Genomic DNA, 17,417 nt, shown 5'->3' with positions numbered 1-17,417 from the left:
AATCCATTACCCATTTAACAAAGAAATACGTATTAAACATTCCAGATTAATGCGTAGTCATAACTGATAAATGCACAACACATCATACTGAATAAAATTGAATTACAACATTATTTATTTGGAAAAGGTACCGAAAATCCATGTAAATCGTTCATTGCATAATACTATTCATTTATTCAATATCTCTAAACGAACTATCCCACTAAAATATATACAGCCAGTATGATGAAATTTCTTCACCAACACCTTATTCTGTTTGACCTGATCAAGTGTATACTAATGCATTGTGTGACCGTGTCACAGCTGGTTGTGTCTATTATTGTGTAGGGGTGCACCTTTGTCTGTTGATTATTAACGTGTCAGAACAGCCGAGATAACGTTGCATCTGAGTGACGAGAAATCGTCAGCAATGTCCTAAATTTCTTTTAAAAAGAAGCTACAGATAGTTCATGTTTCCGATGTATGTATGTCTCGCACGAACGCAACACAAAAACATTCCCTGCTCCCCTTTTTAATGACGTTCACTCGACCTGCAGTTTATGCCATTTGACTTCCCGGGTCATGCATTTGTGAAATAGCTCAGGTCAAGCTGAACTAGCTGTAATCATATGAACGAAATATGCATGAGAACGAAGAAAGCAAAACGATTTCTACATTTCTCTCCATCTCGTCATCTGTCATTTGATGTACAAATTGTAAATATATGCATGTATATAAATATGTCTGAGGGAGCGCCTGATTGTGATTGGGTGTACCATGTTTGTGATATGTAGTCGGAATAATGCAAAAGATTTCAAGTGATTATATAAAGTTTATTACACACACTTTACTGAACCCCGATCACAAATAATGTACAGACAAATGAATTCTGGGCATACATGGATTTGACCTCACGATCAAAAGGCGAAATTTTATGTCACAGTGTAAAAATACGGTGCCAACAACGACCGGCCATGCAGTTTACCCGTATACAGATATATGTGAGTGAGGGAAAATAACATATGCGCACATTATTTCCCGAAAGAATAACTTCATATTTACTTGAGAGTTCACTTTCCTGTATCTAGATTTGACACTTGATCGAGAAAGCTGTGATGTGTATTTTCTTCAGATTTGATCACTGAAACACAACACAACTCTGTCTTTCCATTTACACGTCTTCATCCCAGTCAGATTCACAGAGACATATTAATCTGACTTAAGCAATCAGAAAAACATATATGGTTGACTAGTAATTATTATAAACCTATTGGCTTATATTAAATGTTATTCACGGTGAATTTGAAACAAAGAACCGTCAGCAAGATGTAACAAAAATATCACACATCAGCGTATAAAGGTACGGCTAAAGGATTAAGTGATTTTCTCACTCATGACTAATTGCAACGACCAGGCTTAAAGTGAGGACTAGTGTTTATTCGTAAATTGTTTACGACGAACATTTACTCATTTACTACAATGATCAATTATGGTACTTGTTGGTCAAAGGGTGTTTATATAACGACACTTTCTGCAGTTGGTAACATGTATCCAACACTCCATCAAAGGCTGAAGTTAATAAGTTTAGCATCTCGAGAAGCATATCTGACTAAAGCCATTTCAAGTTGAATTCAACAAACCTGTAATATATTCAATACTTTTGTGCTTCATAACCACATTCCGACTTTCTCGACCTGATGAAATAAAGTTTTCATCAGATCTGCTCTCGCTAATGCCCCTCCCCCGCTGCGTGTGAGGTAACACTATTGTCTGACTCAAACCCCTTTCATTGAAGTTGATTTCATGACGGGACTGCCATTGTCTCTTTAACGACGATATGACCCCTCGTTAAACTACAGTTAAACTTTACGACTTTGACTACGAAGGATATAAGTCTGGCAGCACAGAGTCCAGGCACAACACTTGCTCCATCAGCATGAAGGTACGAGTTCCTGGTTACAAGCTGTTCTACTGCTATTGATCTTGTATCTTCTCTTATGCGATTCCTATAAAGTTAATACCTTGAAAGATTGTAAGAATACTAAATATGCTATGAGACTATAACTTTTCTGCTCCTTTATGTGTCAATGCAATATTATTCTGGTAATACCTTCGTGTAAATAGTTTGTAAGGAAAGAGTTATGATGTATTTTTCAGTGCCATCTGTGTGAATAGAATATTTTTCACGTAATAACTTTGCATACTGTAAGGAGTTAGACACGATTCACCAAAAATACATTCTGGTTTCACCTGTCTCGTGCATAGGCTTTTAGTTGACACCTTCCTATAATGTAAGGGTTGAGTCAGGAATCGATCTCTGTCGTTCATTGTGGTTGATGATTCAAGTGCAAACCAAGGGTGGGTAACTCTGACCCATTCGCTTTGTTTTTCTTTTCGTTTCCGTATTTAAAAAGTGTGCAGTTAATTCTGATTTGAAAATGACTGGTGTGTTCCATTAATGGATAGTTTTTAGGTATATCATAGACACACTTCAAACTTCCACACTCGAAAGAGAACAATATTTCTGGTATATCTCTTGTGGGTGAACAGGCTTGTGGGCACGGCATATATATTAGCCACTGAATAGCTATCGTATTTAATTCCTGACATGTGTGATTGATATATGCATGTTGATAACTGCCATTCATCTTCAGCTTCTATAATTTGTGAAAATAGACATACTCTATGCCCGTACATGCCCGTTCTACATATAAGCTTGCAATTGGTTATATCCTTTACAAGAAATCAACAACCTGAAGTTGGGGACATCTATGAAGGGCCTCACACGTGTGTCATATCGAAATTTGGAATCGAATAAGTTTCAAGCTTCTGAAGATGAAACTTTCTGTCGTTGAAGGTATTGAAAATACAACATTGTTAGATCTGCAGTGATCAACATATTGTGTCTTTTTCAGTGTCTCCTCGTCGCCGTCGTCGCTGTGTGCGGCGTTGCCGTATCCAGCATGTCCTACAACAACTTTGGAGCTGTCGCACAGCTTGGCCACGTTGCCTCGGGTCTCAACGATTACGGCAAAGGACAATATGGAGGCGCTGAGGGTCTTCGTCAATACGGAAGCTACAACAAAGCCGCTAATGCCTACAACAAAGCCGCCGACAACTACGCCGCCCGTGGTAACAACTACCACAAGGCTGCTGATCATACCATCGCAAAGGGAGACACCGCCTCCAACTACTACGGCCACAAGAACGCCGCTCACGCTGACAAAGCCTCCGGTGCTGCCGCTCTGGCCAACAAAGCCAACTACCATGATGCTGCTGCCACAAAGTACACAAGGAAGGACGATGCCTCAAAAGCTGCTGCCAACAACGACTACGCCAACAACAACTATTACAGAAAGGGGAACGTCTACAACACCGGTGTGCACTACGGCTTCGACAAGAAGTATAACAAAAACGCCGATGAGGGCGGTGACTACGAAATTCTTGATGACAGCTCTTCCCACAACCTGGACGAATACCGTGATAAGAACGCGGCCTACAGTGCTGCCAACCGCGACCACGCCGCCAACAAATATGCTGCTGATCGCTCTCACGCTCTGAAAGACAGCAAGTACGGTAAGGACGCCAGCAAGGCTCAATACGGAGACGGTAAATATGGCTCTGCTGCTAGTCACGCTGCCAAGAACGGTGGTGCCAAACACGGCTATGACAGTAAACTTAACGAAGCTGCTGGAAGCGACAAATACTATGCCAACGCCCACGATGCTGCCGCCAACAAACATGACGAATTCGCCGGCAAGAACGCCTACTACAACAGAAGGAACGCTGCTAATGCAGCTGCACAGGCTGCCAAAAACATCGCCGGATATGGAGGTCTCGCCCATGGCGTCGCTGGTGGTGCTGGTGTTCTTGGTGTATCTGGAGGTCTTCTCGGCAAAGGAGTTGGATACGGTAAGGGCTACGGTAACCAGTACGGCCATGGATACAACAATGGCTACCTCGGACATGACGCACACAACAACAAGTACTACGATGCCGCCGCCCACGGTCAACACGCTAACTACTATGATGGTGCTGCCAATGCCGCCGTCGCCAAGAATGGAGGATACGGATCTAAACTGGGTGACTCCAGCCGAAGCAAGGCCGGTGCCGCCTATCACAGAGACGGCTACAACAACGCTCAGGCCAACGACTACTACAAGTCTGGAGCTGCTGCCGACAACAAGAACGCCTACAGATACAATAAGGACGGTGCCGCTGCTAACAACCATGGATTCAGTCACGCCGGTGCCGATGCTGCCAGTCTCTATGACACCAAAGCCGCTGCTCACGACAATGCCAAATCTGCCTACGCCAAGGACAACTACAGACGGAACTACAACGAGGGTGCCAAGAAACACCATCTGGTCAAGAAGTTCCACCATCATTCTAAGGCCGGCGGAAACAACTACGAGCGTCTCAACTACGACAAGAAGGACTACAGGGACAACTTCGGACAGAACGCCAATGCCGCACATGCCAACGCCAAGAAATTCTCTCAGAACCTGTACAAGAACGCTGCCAATGCCGCCGCCCATAATAACGACAAATATGCTGCCAACCACGCCAACAAAGCCTCCAACTACTATGATGCTGCTGATGCAGCCAACGGAAACGCCGCAAAGAAATCCAATTACTACAACAAAAACGCCGCTGCCTCTGCTGGTGCTGCCAACGCTGCTGGCAAATCATATTATGACAACCACAACAACGCCGCTGCTGCATATGCCAAGAATCTCAACGACTACGCCCACAACCAGTACGGCAACAACGGCCGCGCCTACAACGCCGCTCACGGTAGTGCTGCCCACCATGCCGATGCTACCCACGACACCCCCAACTACGTTTACGGCGTCGGACACGGACTCGGAGGAGCTGGACATGGAATTGTCGGCCTTCGTCACAGCGTTCGTGGCTTCGGTAATGGGATCGGTGTGGGTAAAGGAGTTCTCGGCCTTGGAAACCGCGTCGGTAGCTCCAACAAAGGCGTTATAAAGGCAGTTTCTAGTCTGGGAAAGGGATTTGGTGCTGTAGGGGGGTTTGGTGTGAACATTGGTATGGGACACTACCCCTATTACTAGAAACATGGCGACAATGTGCAGTGTGCAAGGTTTTTACGTTTGAATGATTTCTACCTGATATATGTGTGTGTGTGTTCCGTATGTCGTATCCGTATGTGTTATGTGTTATGACGAGTGCAACTAAATCCGCTGGACAAGTGGCCATATGTAACATGCAAGTATTGTCACTTGCCCTAATTAAAACGTATGTGGCAAAAGCCTTAATCTAAGAAGAGCATATTACATAACTGATTATATATTCATAACGAAAAAAGAGAATACTGATATGACTCAACAATCTGTTTTAAAATATCAAATTCAAGAAATTGTTTATGTGGACATTCTAACATATATTCGTTTTCTCTGTAAAGAATACATTGTTGTCTTGCTATGATTCTGACCTTTGTCCTAAACAAATAAACAACCTTGTGTGGAAAATGTTCTCTTGTGTTTTATCTAACGGATTGGCATAAACACAACATAACAGGAAACTAGGCCATTAACGTCCTCAGGTAGCATTTCGAGCAGTTGGAGAGTCAGGTAAGGACGAACTATATTGGATGAACAAATTCTGTATTCAAGAATCCGAATCGAAACATCGCGTCACCTGAATAAAGACGTTCATCCATAAAGTTTGTCCTTATGACGTTAGGCGAAATGTGCGCAGTTATGATATACGTCAGTGCCTTGGTCAACACGATCCTGGTGCTACAATAGTCAACATTAGTAGGTTAAGGAACAGAAGACCATCGCTTTATAGAACGGATCCGGTGCTACGTATATCAAGCCAGTTAGAGTGAGTGAGTGAGCGAGTTTAGTTTTCCGCCGCACTCAGCAATACTCCAGCTATATGGCGGAGGTCTGTAAATAATCAAGTCTGGACCAGACAGTCCAGTGACCAACAACACGAGCATCGATCTGCGCAATTGGGAACCGATGACATGTGTCAACCAAGTCAGCGAGCCTGACCACCCGATCCCGTCAGTCGCCTCTTACGACAAGCAAAGTCGTCTTTTATGGCAAGCATGGGTTGCTGAAGGCCTATTCTACCCCGGGACCTTCACGGGTGAAGTCAGTTAGACTTAACCCGATATGTCGATATATTATCCATAGGAATTGTTATCAGTTTCTCGACAATTATCATTTATTCCTAGTGATCGATGGACTTTCTTAAAGTTGAACACGTGACGCGATTTGTTATGGATTCCAACTTTTTTATCATTTTTAACGACGTTTCAAAGCTACTCATTGCTCCATTAATCAGGTGACCAGTGTTCGAAACAGTTTCCGAATTTTGCTAGCCAGTCGGACTAGCTATGCCTGAAAGGTACCAGCTCATAAAAGAATTCACGGGCCCCAAATCTGAATGTTGACACTAAGCAAAATATTACCCCAGAAAATGAGAATAAGACATTGTCTGCATGACACAGGTCTCATCATTAAGGTGCTAACATGGTGAACATTTTTAACTGATCATAATCTTGCATGATTTAAAGTGCATTACAACTTAACAAGTCGGAAGCAGTGATATATCCTACAAACAAACCATGTGGCAACACCCTAACATTTGATAGTCATATGTAAACCTAAACATTTGACAGTCATATGTAAACTAAACATTTGATAGCCATATGTAAACCTAAACATTTGATAGCCATATGTAAACCTAAGCATTTGATAGTCATGTGTAAACCTAAACATTTGATAGTCATATGTAAACCTAAACATTTGACAGTCATATGTAAACCTAAACATGGTGAGGTCATTTATACTCTAAGGTAAAAGCAACTTTTTGTGTCCCTTTACGAGCCCTCGGCACTTTAGATGACATGTTAGAATGAACTGATTCAATATTCGTTGAGTTTGAGTGAAATGAAACATTGTCAAACACAGCGAAAGACAAAGGTGTTGAAACACACCACACCATGTCCGATTCAAACTCCCAAACACAACAGCCAGTTGCATGTGGAAGAAAGACTTCCTAAAATATAAAATTATTCCTGTTCTGCATTTTGAGTCAAAGTGAACGAGAATGTGAAAATTTGTTTAGTGCAACCGTTGGCGTTGAATCATACTGTATATTACTTCTAACTGTCATAACAGCAACTGTACCAAGTATATTACACATACACAGCAAACGTAGCTTCTTCTAAAAAAACAACCTCTGTCCACGAGTTAAAGAGCCCATTTGTGATGATTGGTCACAAATGATCTACACGATCAGTCGTAAAAAGGAGAGGAAAACTTTGATCGTTTGAAAGTCAACTGCTGGACGAACGTAAGGAAAATATGGGGTTATGAAAATGCAAACAATAATTTTTCGATGTTCTGTTTTGAAAAGTAATTTTAAGTTAAGAGTATAGTCTGTTTGCAGTGAACACGTATCGGTGAATTACACTTTAAGCAAACAAGTAAACCAAATAAAGTGAGGCTAAGATTGCGCAATTCTCATAATTTAACCTTGCCAATAGAAAATTTAAGTCTAGGAATTATATTCACCTTAGGTTAGAACTTGTTTAGCAAACGATCATGGATTCAAATCGTTCTTTAACGGTTCGTGTTACAAGGGAGTAAGCGCTGTAGTTGGAACAGTGAAACTAATGCCTCTGGGGATTATGATGAACGTTAACTTAAACCAACCCTACTTGTCCTCGTTGTTTCATTTACTGTGCATACCCCCTTGTAATACAAACAAATAAAGCGAACTGAAACAATAATCGTTTGTTAAACAACTTTTTTCCTAAGCTGAATAGAATTCTTAGATTTAAATGTTCAAGTGGCAAAATAAAATCATCAGGTTTCTCTATATTACTTGTACTTTATTCGATTTACTCTTCTGTTTAAATGAAATTCATCGGTACGTTTAAACATGTGGCAAGTTTTTAGTGCCAGGTCAAATATGAAGAAGCATACCATAATCCATACCATTCTAATGAAATAATGTAACAGTAAAATGTTTAAATATTAAACAAAAAATTGCACGCTTCAGGAGACCAAACATTCCCAGATTGTGAACCTGAAATGTAAAACCATCTCAAAATATCGATGAAGCAGAAACTAAGTTATAGTAAATGAGTATAGTTTTGTGCCGCTTTTGGAAGCATTCCAGCAGGGGATAAGTTGATTGAAATGGGGTTAAACTCGCATTCAAGTCTATTTCATTTATGGACGGACTACATGTGATCGTGTGTGTGTGTGTGTGTGTGTGTGTGTGTGTGTGTGTGTGTGTGTGTGTGTGTGTGTGTGTGTGTGTGTGTGTGTGTGTGTGTGTGTGTGTGTGTGTGTGTGTGTGTGTGTGTGTGTGTGTGTGTGTGTGTGTGTGTGTCTTTTGCTGATAGAGATAACAAGGCCATACGTTAGTTTAGCATATATTCAACGCTCAGACACATTATTCTGACTGGCTCTTTTTTGCCACCCAAGTTCCAAACTTTTGATAGAGTAACAGTAAGTACAATCACTTTACATCCTTCTTTTAGTGTCAGAAAACCAAGGATCGAAACAAGCACTCTAATCTCTCTGGGTAAGTGCCCAATCCCCTAGACCAAGGAAACGTATGGTTGACATCACATACAGTACCTATTGTGGCCAGGCAACCCCTTAACCACCCCGTCACCATGTTTGAGATACTGGTCATCTACGCATAGAACCGTTTCATATTACGTAAATGTCAAACCATTAAACGTTATTTTTTTCTTATTAATGCTGTCTGATCTAGGGTGTATTGCGAGAGAGTGGAATCGCGATGACAACAAGGAATTAACACTGCAACAGAATTCCAATGTTAACAAAATCTCGCTGATATCATGCACCGATCTAAGGATCGCACGCGATTCAAACGCATGTATCCTAACTACAACGTTCAAGGAATCATTGCAACTGTCCACACGTTGAGGGGACTAACTTGCAGACCACAATACCAATTTAGACCAAAATTATGCCTGATACTATTCCTTATCTGTCCTTTACAATATGGTCCTACTCTGTGTTTCTGAATGATACCACCGGTAAGGCAGAATATGATCACAATTTCATAAACACCTGGCATCATCAATAAAACAAACTCGTGAAGCCAACATTGGACTACGTTGCTAACAAACACTTCATATCAAGATAGTTCTGTTTTTGTGAATGATTAAAGCACTTTAGGATTTCAAGGTTTTTGCATGTTGATTTTGATGAGTGCTTCTAATGAAGCATTATACTCTCACTTTTTGAAACATACTTGATGTCAATGTTTGATGATGATTTATGAAAAAGCTTACTTTGATAAATATTTGAAATCGTGCTACGCAGCTGCTTTGGTGTAGATTTCTAATAGTTATGTAATTATGGTTCCTCGCCTATAGGGGGTTTCGTGTAAGTCATGTTTCTTCTGTTGTATCCATATGAGCAACCGATCTAAACCGATGTAACTATGTAACCAAGCATGTGCTCAGAAAACTGTTATAAAACAATCGGTACAATAACTCAGTATGTATTCGTAATCTGATCACATGGAATACATCGTAGTCTGATCATATGGAATACATCGAAATCTGATCACATGCAATACATAGATGTATCATTTAATTTCCAGAAATTCGTTAAAAGTATTCGGAAAAATTGCGACATTTAGCTATCCTTCAACCCTCAGTATCTGAGAAAACAGTTCCTCAAATCCCAATTAGTCGTACACTGTATGAGTAAATGAAGTGCATATAACAATATCAATATAAATAAAAAAATAATAACAAAGTTACAAACCCCTTTCCATAATAAATAACAAATCCGCCAAAAAAAAGTGCCGAATGTACATTTCCAACTACTTCTTAACAGGTCTTCTCTATTCCTCCTTGCTTTGTCAGTTCTAAGTCGTTTCATGCACAAAATAATTCACGGAACTGAAACCATAATGCCAGACGGTTGTTATGTGACAGTTCAGTGGATAACACGAGTGATTCCTGGTTTTCAAATTTCGGTCGACGGATCCGTAAATCAGTTATGTATAGAAGAATAATGCTTTTACACATTCGGTTATAACTCAGATTTATAAATGTTTTTTTTTCAGAAATAAGCCGTACTGTTGTGAATATGCAACGCAATAGTCGGTCTTGAGTAACCACCCACCTTCATCACACAAGTAATTGAATGTAATAACCCTGTGACACCATAGTAGTTTTACTTATTGTGTCGAAACTAATAACTACAATATGTTATGTAACATGTTTTTCCAGTAAAAATAACAAAGCATTCATTTTTACTGGTAAGAAAGTATTTATTGGAGAAGGGTAAAAAATGAAAACATACACCTTACACAAAGTAATGTACAAGAACCTGTAGTTGTCATCAAAGTATGGATATTAACCTTAGCTAAGAGCATGCATTATCTTCTGAATTATCATAAACATCAATGGAAAAGGAAAGGAAACTATTTCACTCACAGAAATCACCGAATAAAGACTCCTCCCATACGATCCTTAAGTAACGCATCTTACCCAAAGATTTAAAGTCTACAATTGACTGTGTTTGATTAATACGCCTAAACTGGATCTAGTAAAACATCGCTTGTTAGACGATAAAATTATTAAAGTACGTTTCAACAACTGCCTCAAGCACACGTTTAAGAAGTACTTAATGACAACTTCATGATCTGATACAGATGACATATTGACAACACAAAACGCCGATCATTTACGCTTTCAAGAGCGAAGTCTTTCACACTGAAATCCGAGTACGACCGTTTACCCGTAGTAAGGATATTGGTTATAAACTCCATAGCTTTGACCAACGCTAAAACCTTTACCAAGGCCGGCAACTCCGTTACGGAATCCACCAACGCCATTTCCAAGGCCGAGAACTCCTCTGCCGAAACCATTTCCGTATCCACTGACGCCGGTACCAAGGCCGACAACTCCACGTCCAGCTCCTCCGAGTCCGTGTCCGACGCCGTAACCGTAGCTGGGGGTGTTGTGGGCAACACCAGCATGGTTGGCAGCAGCATGGTGGGCGTTGTAGGCGCGACCGTTGTTGCCGTACTGGTCGTGGGCGTAGTCGTTGAGATTCTTGGCATATGCAGCAGCGGCGTTGTTGTGGTTGTCATAATATGATTTGCCAGCAGCGTTGGCAGCACCGGCAGAGGCAGCGGCGTTTTTGTTGTAGTAGTTGGATTTCTTTGCGGCGTTACCGTTGGCAGCATCAGCAGCATCGTAGTAGTTGGAGGCTTTGTTGGCGTGGTTGGCAGCATATTTGTCGTTATTATGGGCGGCGGCATTGGCAGCGTTCTTGTACAGGTTCTGAGAGAATTTCTTGGCGTTGGCATGTGCGGCATTGGCGTTCTGTCCGAAGTTGTCCCTGTAGTCCTTCTTGTCGTAGTTGAGACGCTCGTAGTTGTTTCCGCCGGCCTTAGAATGATGGTGGAACTTCTTGACCAGATGGTGTTTCTTGGCACCCTCGTTGTAGTTCCGTCTGTAGTTGTCCTTGGCGTAGGCAGATTTGGCATTGTCGTGAGCAGCGGCTTTGGTGTCATAGAGACTGGCAGCATCGGCACCGGCGTGACTGAATCCATGGTTGTTAGCAGCGGCACCGTCCTTATTGTATCTGTAGGCGTTCTTGTTGTCGGCAGCAGCTCCAGACTTGTAGTAGTCGTTGGCCTGAGCGTTGTTGTAGCCGTCTCTGTGATAGGCGGCACCGGCCTTGCTTCGGCTGGAGTCACCCAGTTTAGATCCGTATCCTCCATTCTTGGCGACGGCGGCATTGGCAGCACCATCATAGTAGTTAGCGTGTTGACCGTGGGCGGCGGCATCGTAGTACTTGTTGTTGTGTGCGTCATGTCCGAGGTAGCCATTGTTGTATCCATGGCCGTACTGGTTACCGTAGCCCTTACCGTATCCAACTCCTTTGCCGAGAAGACCTCCAGATACACCAAGAACACCAGCACCACCAGCGACGCCATGGGCGAGACCTCCATATCCGGCGATGTTTTTGGCAGCCTGTGCAGCTGCATTAGCAGCGTTCCTTCTGTTGTAGTAGGCGTTCTTGCCGGCGAATTCGTCATGTTTGTTGACGGCAGCATCGTGGGCGTTGGCATAGTATTTGTCACTTCCAGCAGCTTCGTTAAGTTTACTGTCGTAGCCGTGGTTGGCACCACCGTTCTTGGCAGCGTGACTTGCAGCAGAGCCATATTTGCCGTCACCGTATTGAGCCTTGCTGGCGTCCTTACCGTACTTGCTGTCTTTCAGAGCGTGAGAGCGATCAGCAGCATATTTGTTGGCGGCGTGGTCGCGGTTGGCAGCACTGTAGGCCGCGTTCTTGTCACGGTATTCGTCCAGGTTGTGGGAAGAGCTGTCATCAAGAATTTCGTAGTCACCGCCCTCATCGGCGTTCTTGTTATACTTCTTGTCGAAGCCGTAGTGGACTCCGGTGTTGTAGACGTTCCCCTTTCTGTAATAGTTGTTGTTGGCATAGTCGTTGTTGGCAGCAGCTTTGGAGGCATCGTCCTTCCTTGCGTACTTTGTGGCAGCAGCATCGTGGTAGTTGGCTTTGTTGGCCAGAGCGGCAGCACCGGAGGCTTTGTCAGCGTGAGCGGCGTTCTTGTGGCCGTAGTAGTTGGAGGCGGTGTCTCCCTTTGCACTGGCGTGATCAGCAGCCTTGTGGTAGTTGTTACCACGGGCGGCGTAGTTGTTGGCGGCTTTGTTGTAGGCATTAGCGGCTTTGTTGTAGCTTCCGTATTGACGAAGACCCTCAGCGTCTCCATATTGTCCCTTGCCGTAATCGTTGAGACCCGAGGCAACGTGGCCAAGCTGTCTGGCAACGCCAAAGTTGTTGTTGTAGGACATGCTGGATACGACAACGCCGCACACAGCAACGACGGCGACGAGGAGACACTGAAAAACACATGATTGAACGTTTGTAACAGTGGTTGATCAAATTATGCGGCTGTTTATTTACATTTTGCTTGACCCTCAAGCTTCGGTTTTGAAAATGCGTTGCGGATATATGTCACTTGTCTGGCGCGAACATGACCGACCTATTCTGACTATTAGTCCAGTAAGCGCTAGCATATACAAGGACTGGTTTGTTCGCGTATCTTATAGATTACGGCTTTTATTTTGAGTTTTTATTTTTAAGAATTGCAATGCTGAATAACATTTGTCTATCATATTTCGCTTCCCACTACAATACACCATTATCAATGTATAATGAATTTCCGTTTCTTATTTTGAAGTTTCAAGTCATTTTTCGTTTCTGGCACTGAAGCTTATCGACATCAAATCATCTCTTTGTAAGTCCTAACCAAGGCATGCACTGCAAACGTTTTTGACAAAATATCTTTCATTTCCTGATACAAACACAAAGCAAACAAACGTATTTTAATCCGGCCATGTCCTGATATTTACTTCAAGGTGTAAATGTATCTCACCTGCATTCTGACTGTTGCCTGATTGAGTCTGTGCCTGTGTCTGCTGAAGGGCCGACTGATCTGCCGTATCCCTGTGTCAGCACACCTTATAAACCGTCGTCTTCATCGTCGTAAAGTTTTACTGGACCATAATGAGGGATCACATCACCGCCACCGTCTTTAATCAAACAGTGGCAGCTCCGTCATTAAACCAAGGCCTTAGAGAGACGGGTGGGGGCAGATGGCCGCGTTACCTCACTCACCCCGGGGGTAGGGGCATCATAGAGGGACACGGTATACATATTCATATACAGCGGCCTTTAATGACAGATTACTAATGAATATTAACAGTTTCCGTTTGTCTTCGTATATCATTACTGTCGATATGGTAGAGTACACCGTATTATCTAGATCTCATGTCACTAATGTTTTGGTACTCTTTTTGAATTTATGTTATTAATATACTTCTAATTCTGTATTCTGGTTATTTGTGACTAAATTCATTTTACAGGTATTCAACGAAATGTTCACGACTCTACCCAAACATATATGACATTGTCACATTTCCGTACACATTTGTTTTGAATTGTCTGTTATGACTTTTTATTATGTTCGGTTTAGGTACTTTCTATGAAATAATTTTGTAAATATTAAAGGAAAGTCACTTTACCCTTCCCATATTCTTCGGATATAAAGAGATACATATACTCATGATAAAGTCGGATTGTACAATAGCCAGTATTCCCTGCATGAAGAAATTAATCCCAGTTATGACCCTTTTTATAAAAGAAAACTAAAACAAACTAATATCTAGTTGTATCCACACATCTTATATGCCACTCTTCAAAAACAGACTGTAAACATACAACTTTTTATAACACACTTCTTTCAACGCTACGTTTCATAAATCCATGTATTTCCTTGTATATGTGAACTTTGATTTGTCAGCGCTCTGAGCATTGACCATGTGTGTCTGAACTCAGCGCCGAATAAATACTCTTATTATATTGCTTCCTGACAAATATGTCTTCATCCATAAGATGTGAGATGAGAATAACTGTTTAACTCAAAATGGGATTTTGTGTGTCGAAGATTATCATGAGCAGCATCGACTTACGTGATGCAACTAGTCTAACAGTGGTACGTGTCATATACCCAGTTCCAAAAGAAACGCACTTATCTAAAACGGATACAGTGTCAATAAACGGATACAGTGTCAATAAACGGATACAGTGTCAATAAACGGATACAGCAGCCACGCCGGTATTATCCGAATATACAGTCGATGAGGATAATTATCTGAGCATCGAACATACCACTTCACACTGTTTCATGTTTTATTCCAAACATTTTTTTATCTCAAACGTGTAATATTCTGCGTTTCCTTTTGAATTCAGTATTTAAGTCAGAAATACTTAAAATTACCTAAATTACCATTGTGACATTAACCAAAAGATACACTCTCTGTACTAACTCATGTAAATAAAATTTAGTGAACTGACCACATCATGTTTGTAAGAATTTTCTGAATTCTGTCACAATATACAGAATGATGTGTAGTCAACAAACCATACAGTGCAATACTACTACTCACTGACATTAACACGTGCACACACAGGCACACAGACACACAGACACAGAGAGAGAGAGACATACACACACACACAAATATAGAGTTTTCTCAAAGCAAATTGGGGAATCACACAAATCACCAAAAAGTGGTAACCATTTAAAAGTCAGCATCGTGTGTATAGCAAAAATATACAATCACAACAAAAACACCACCTTGTAACAAAAACCCGTTGCATTTGGTTTTGAAAGGTGACGATTCGTTTTAGCGGTTCAGCATGTGAGTGTGTGTGCGTGCGTGTGTGCGTGCTTGCGTGCATGCATAGGGTGTGGAGTGTGGAAGGGTGGGTGTGCGTGCGTCTTTGTGTACTGATGCCCAACGATATAGCTCACGGATGAATTTCTTGTGTTTCGTTGCATTACAATTGCCTGACACAGACGGATTGACCTATGTGAAATCTTCGGATTACACCATCGATATATTGACAAATGGTGCAGGTTTATGTTCGTTCATGTCCAGGAGTATGGGTTTCTGATTTATAGAGTTCGAACAGTAGGGTTTCATCCGAGGAAGGTACTCGTATAACTCAAGTCACTGATGTTCAAGGTTACTATCAGAACTTATATGTTACATATTTCATCTGTAACCAGCCCTCGGTTCGTTTGTTTTTCGTGACATTGGGTAACCTAGCAATTAAAACATCTGTTCGTCAAGCTGAAGATCCGGGTTCGATACCCCAAATGGGTTCAGTGTGTGAAGCCCATTTCTGATATCGCTGGAATATTGCTAAAACGGCGAAAACCTCACTCACTCATTCAGTCACTAATTCCTGATGCAAACTCGGTCAAATCATATACCACGAACATACTTAACCATATGCTAACATATACATGCAATTCTTCATCAAATAGTTTGACTGAGAACAAATAAACCCAGTTTGGCCTTTTTTATCCTATACCTCTAAAGTGCTAGGTTTTAATTCTCGTATTACTTCTAAAATATAAGAGTGTCATTATTATACACCGTATAAAAGATCTAAAAGTCTCACCAAATTCTTTACTCAATCGTATATTATTAATTAGTAAAATCACTTGGCGTACCCTCGTGAGTTAGACTTTTGCGTCGAGCTGAAATCCTTTGATGTTTGATGTTGTTGCAAGGCAGTGAATATGCATGAATCGGGCCGTAACCCACCAATTGTACACCGTTTTCATTATTTCTACATAAGATCAATAACAAGTGACCTTACACCGATACGTTCGCCTGTGTTACAGCTGAACATTTCATTTAAGCCTTGAGACAATAAACCTGAACCCTCCTTAACATATTTCACCCAGCAGCTGAGAGCAACAGACATGATGGTGTCATCCCAATCGGTGGAATATCTAATTGAGAATAAATCAATGCATGACCGGTCGGCAATGTGTATTCAGCAAACCTGAAGTGTCAGTGATTCCAATATCCACTTAAAGCATCTCAATAGGTATGGTTACACAATGCCATGTAGAAAGGGTCAAATGCAACACATGTCATATTTGGGATTTCATTTTGTCAGTAAAGTACAAATTCTAGTACTTTCTTGGGTTGAGTCCCATCCGGGATTCGAACCCGTACCCTCAGGGTCAGGCACCTAATCGCCTTGTGATGTATGTACTCAACAGTGGCACTGTAACAACGTATATAGTGTTTGTATGTCAACACTGTTTTATTCATGGCACAACATGATGAGCTCTTCGTCAAAAAGAGTCTTCCTGTTGAAATCCCTGCAGGCCTTTAGAAGTTGGACGAACAAGTATACATGATATATTTAATGGACAACAACTTCTTTTGTTCGTTTCTTATCGTTGTTCTTTGAAAATAAATAATTCAAAATATATAAAAGAATGAATTACCAACAAGAAGTTGTTAAACATAAAACGTGCCATGCATTCATCTTCGCCATGAAAGAAAGGATAATTCAGTGACAGTTCTTTTGTGTTAAGCCAATAACGGCTATGCCGACCTAAATTATGCAGCTGGGGTACTTGGGCGAAATGAGACAATTTATTCGTTCGAGTTTATTTTACAAACATCGATGTTGGTATGCGATAGGGAGGCACATTATTATGCAAGACTATATTTAGCAGCTAACGTTTGACCGGTACGTGTTAACAAAAATTTAATGTCGACTGGTGAAATGACCTGTCAGAATGTGATAAACATAAACATTGAAACATCTTTGATTTGCACTCCTTGAGTTTGGAAACCACCTTGTCCGTTAGATTTGTATGGCAGCGCAATGCAGCACATAGTGAACTCACAAATGTTCTTTATTCGTAACTGGACCTGTTTTGTGAATAATGTAAATAAGACTATGTTAGACTGCGCCATTTGGTAACGTCACTTCAGAGCCATGGGAAATGACGTTTCAGTAGCAGGCATTAGCAGTCAC

At 41.5% G+C, this 17,417-nt stretch overlaps 3 protein-coding genes across 3 annotated transcripts in view; 1 reads left to right on the top strand and 2 right to left on the bottom strand.

Moving 5' to 3' along the window:
• The window catches only part of LOC137272861 (uncharacterized), a 76,784-nt gene that overhangs the window by 27,965 nt on the left and 31,402 nt on the right, over positions 1 to 17,417 (bottom strand). The window lies entirely within an intron of this gene.
• On the top strand, positions 2,928 to 5,060 carry LOC137274709 (probable serine/threonine-protein kinase clkA). Its single transcript, XM_067808059.1, has one exon. The coding sequence runs from the start codon at positions 2,943 to 2,945 to the stop codon at positions 5,058 to 5,060; it is 2,118 nt and encodes a 705-aa protein (XP_067664160.1). The 5' UTR covers positions 2,928 to 2,942.
• LOC137272857 (PE-PGRS family protein PE_PGRS5-like) lies at positions 10,749 to 12,853 on the bottom strand. The gene has a single exon (XM_067805265.1). The coding sequence runs from the start codon at positions 12,851 to 12,853 to the stop codon at positions 10,760 to 10,762; it is 2,094 nt and encodes a 697-aa protein (XP_067661366.1). The 3' UTR covers positions 10,749 to 10,759.

Source organism: Haliotis asinina, chromosome 2, assembly GCF_037392515.1.
Source record: "Haliotis asinina isolate JCU_RB_2024 chromosome 2, JCU_Hal_asi_v2, whole genome shotgun sequence".
Taxonomy (NCBI): domain Eukaryota; kingdom Metazoa; phylum Mollusca; class Gastropoda; order Lepetellida; family Haliotidae; genus Haliotis; species Haliotis asinina.
Note: the sequence above shows the minus strand (reverse complement) of the source record. Positions and strands in the feature narration are given on the sequence as shown.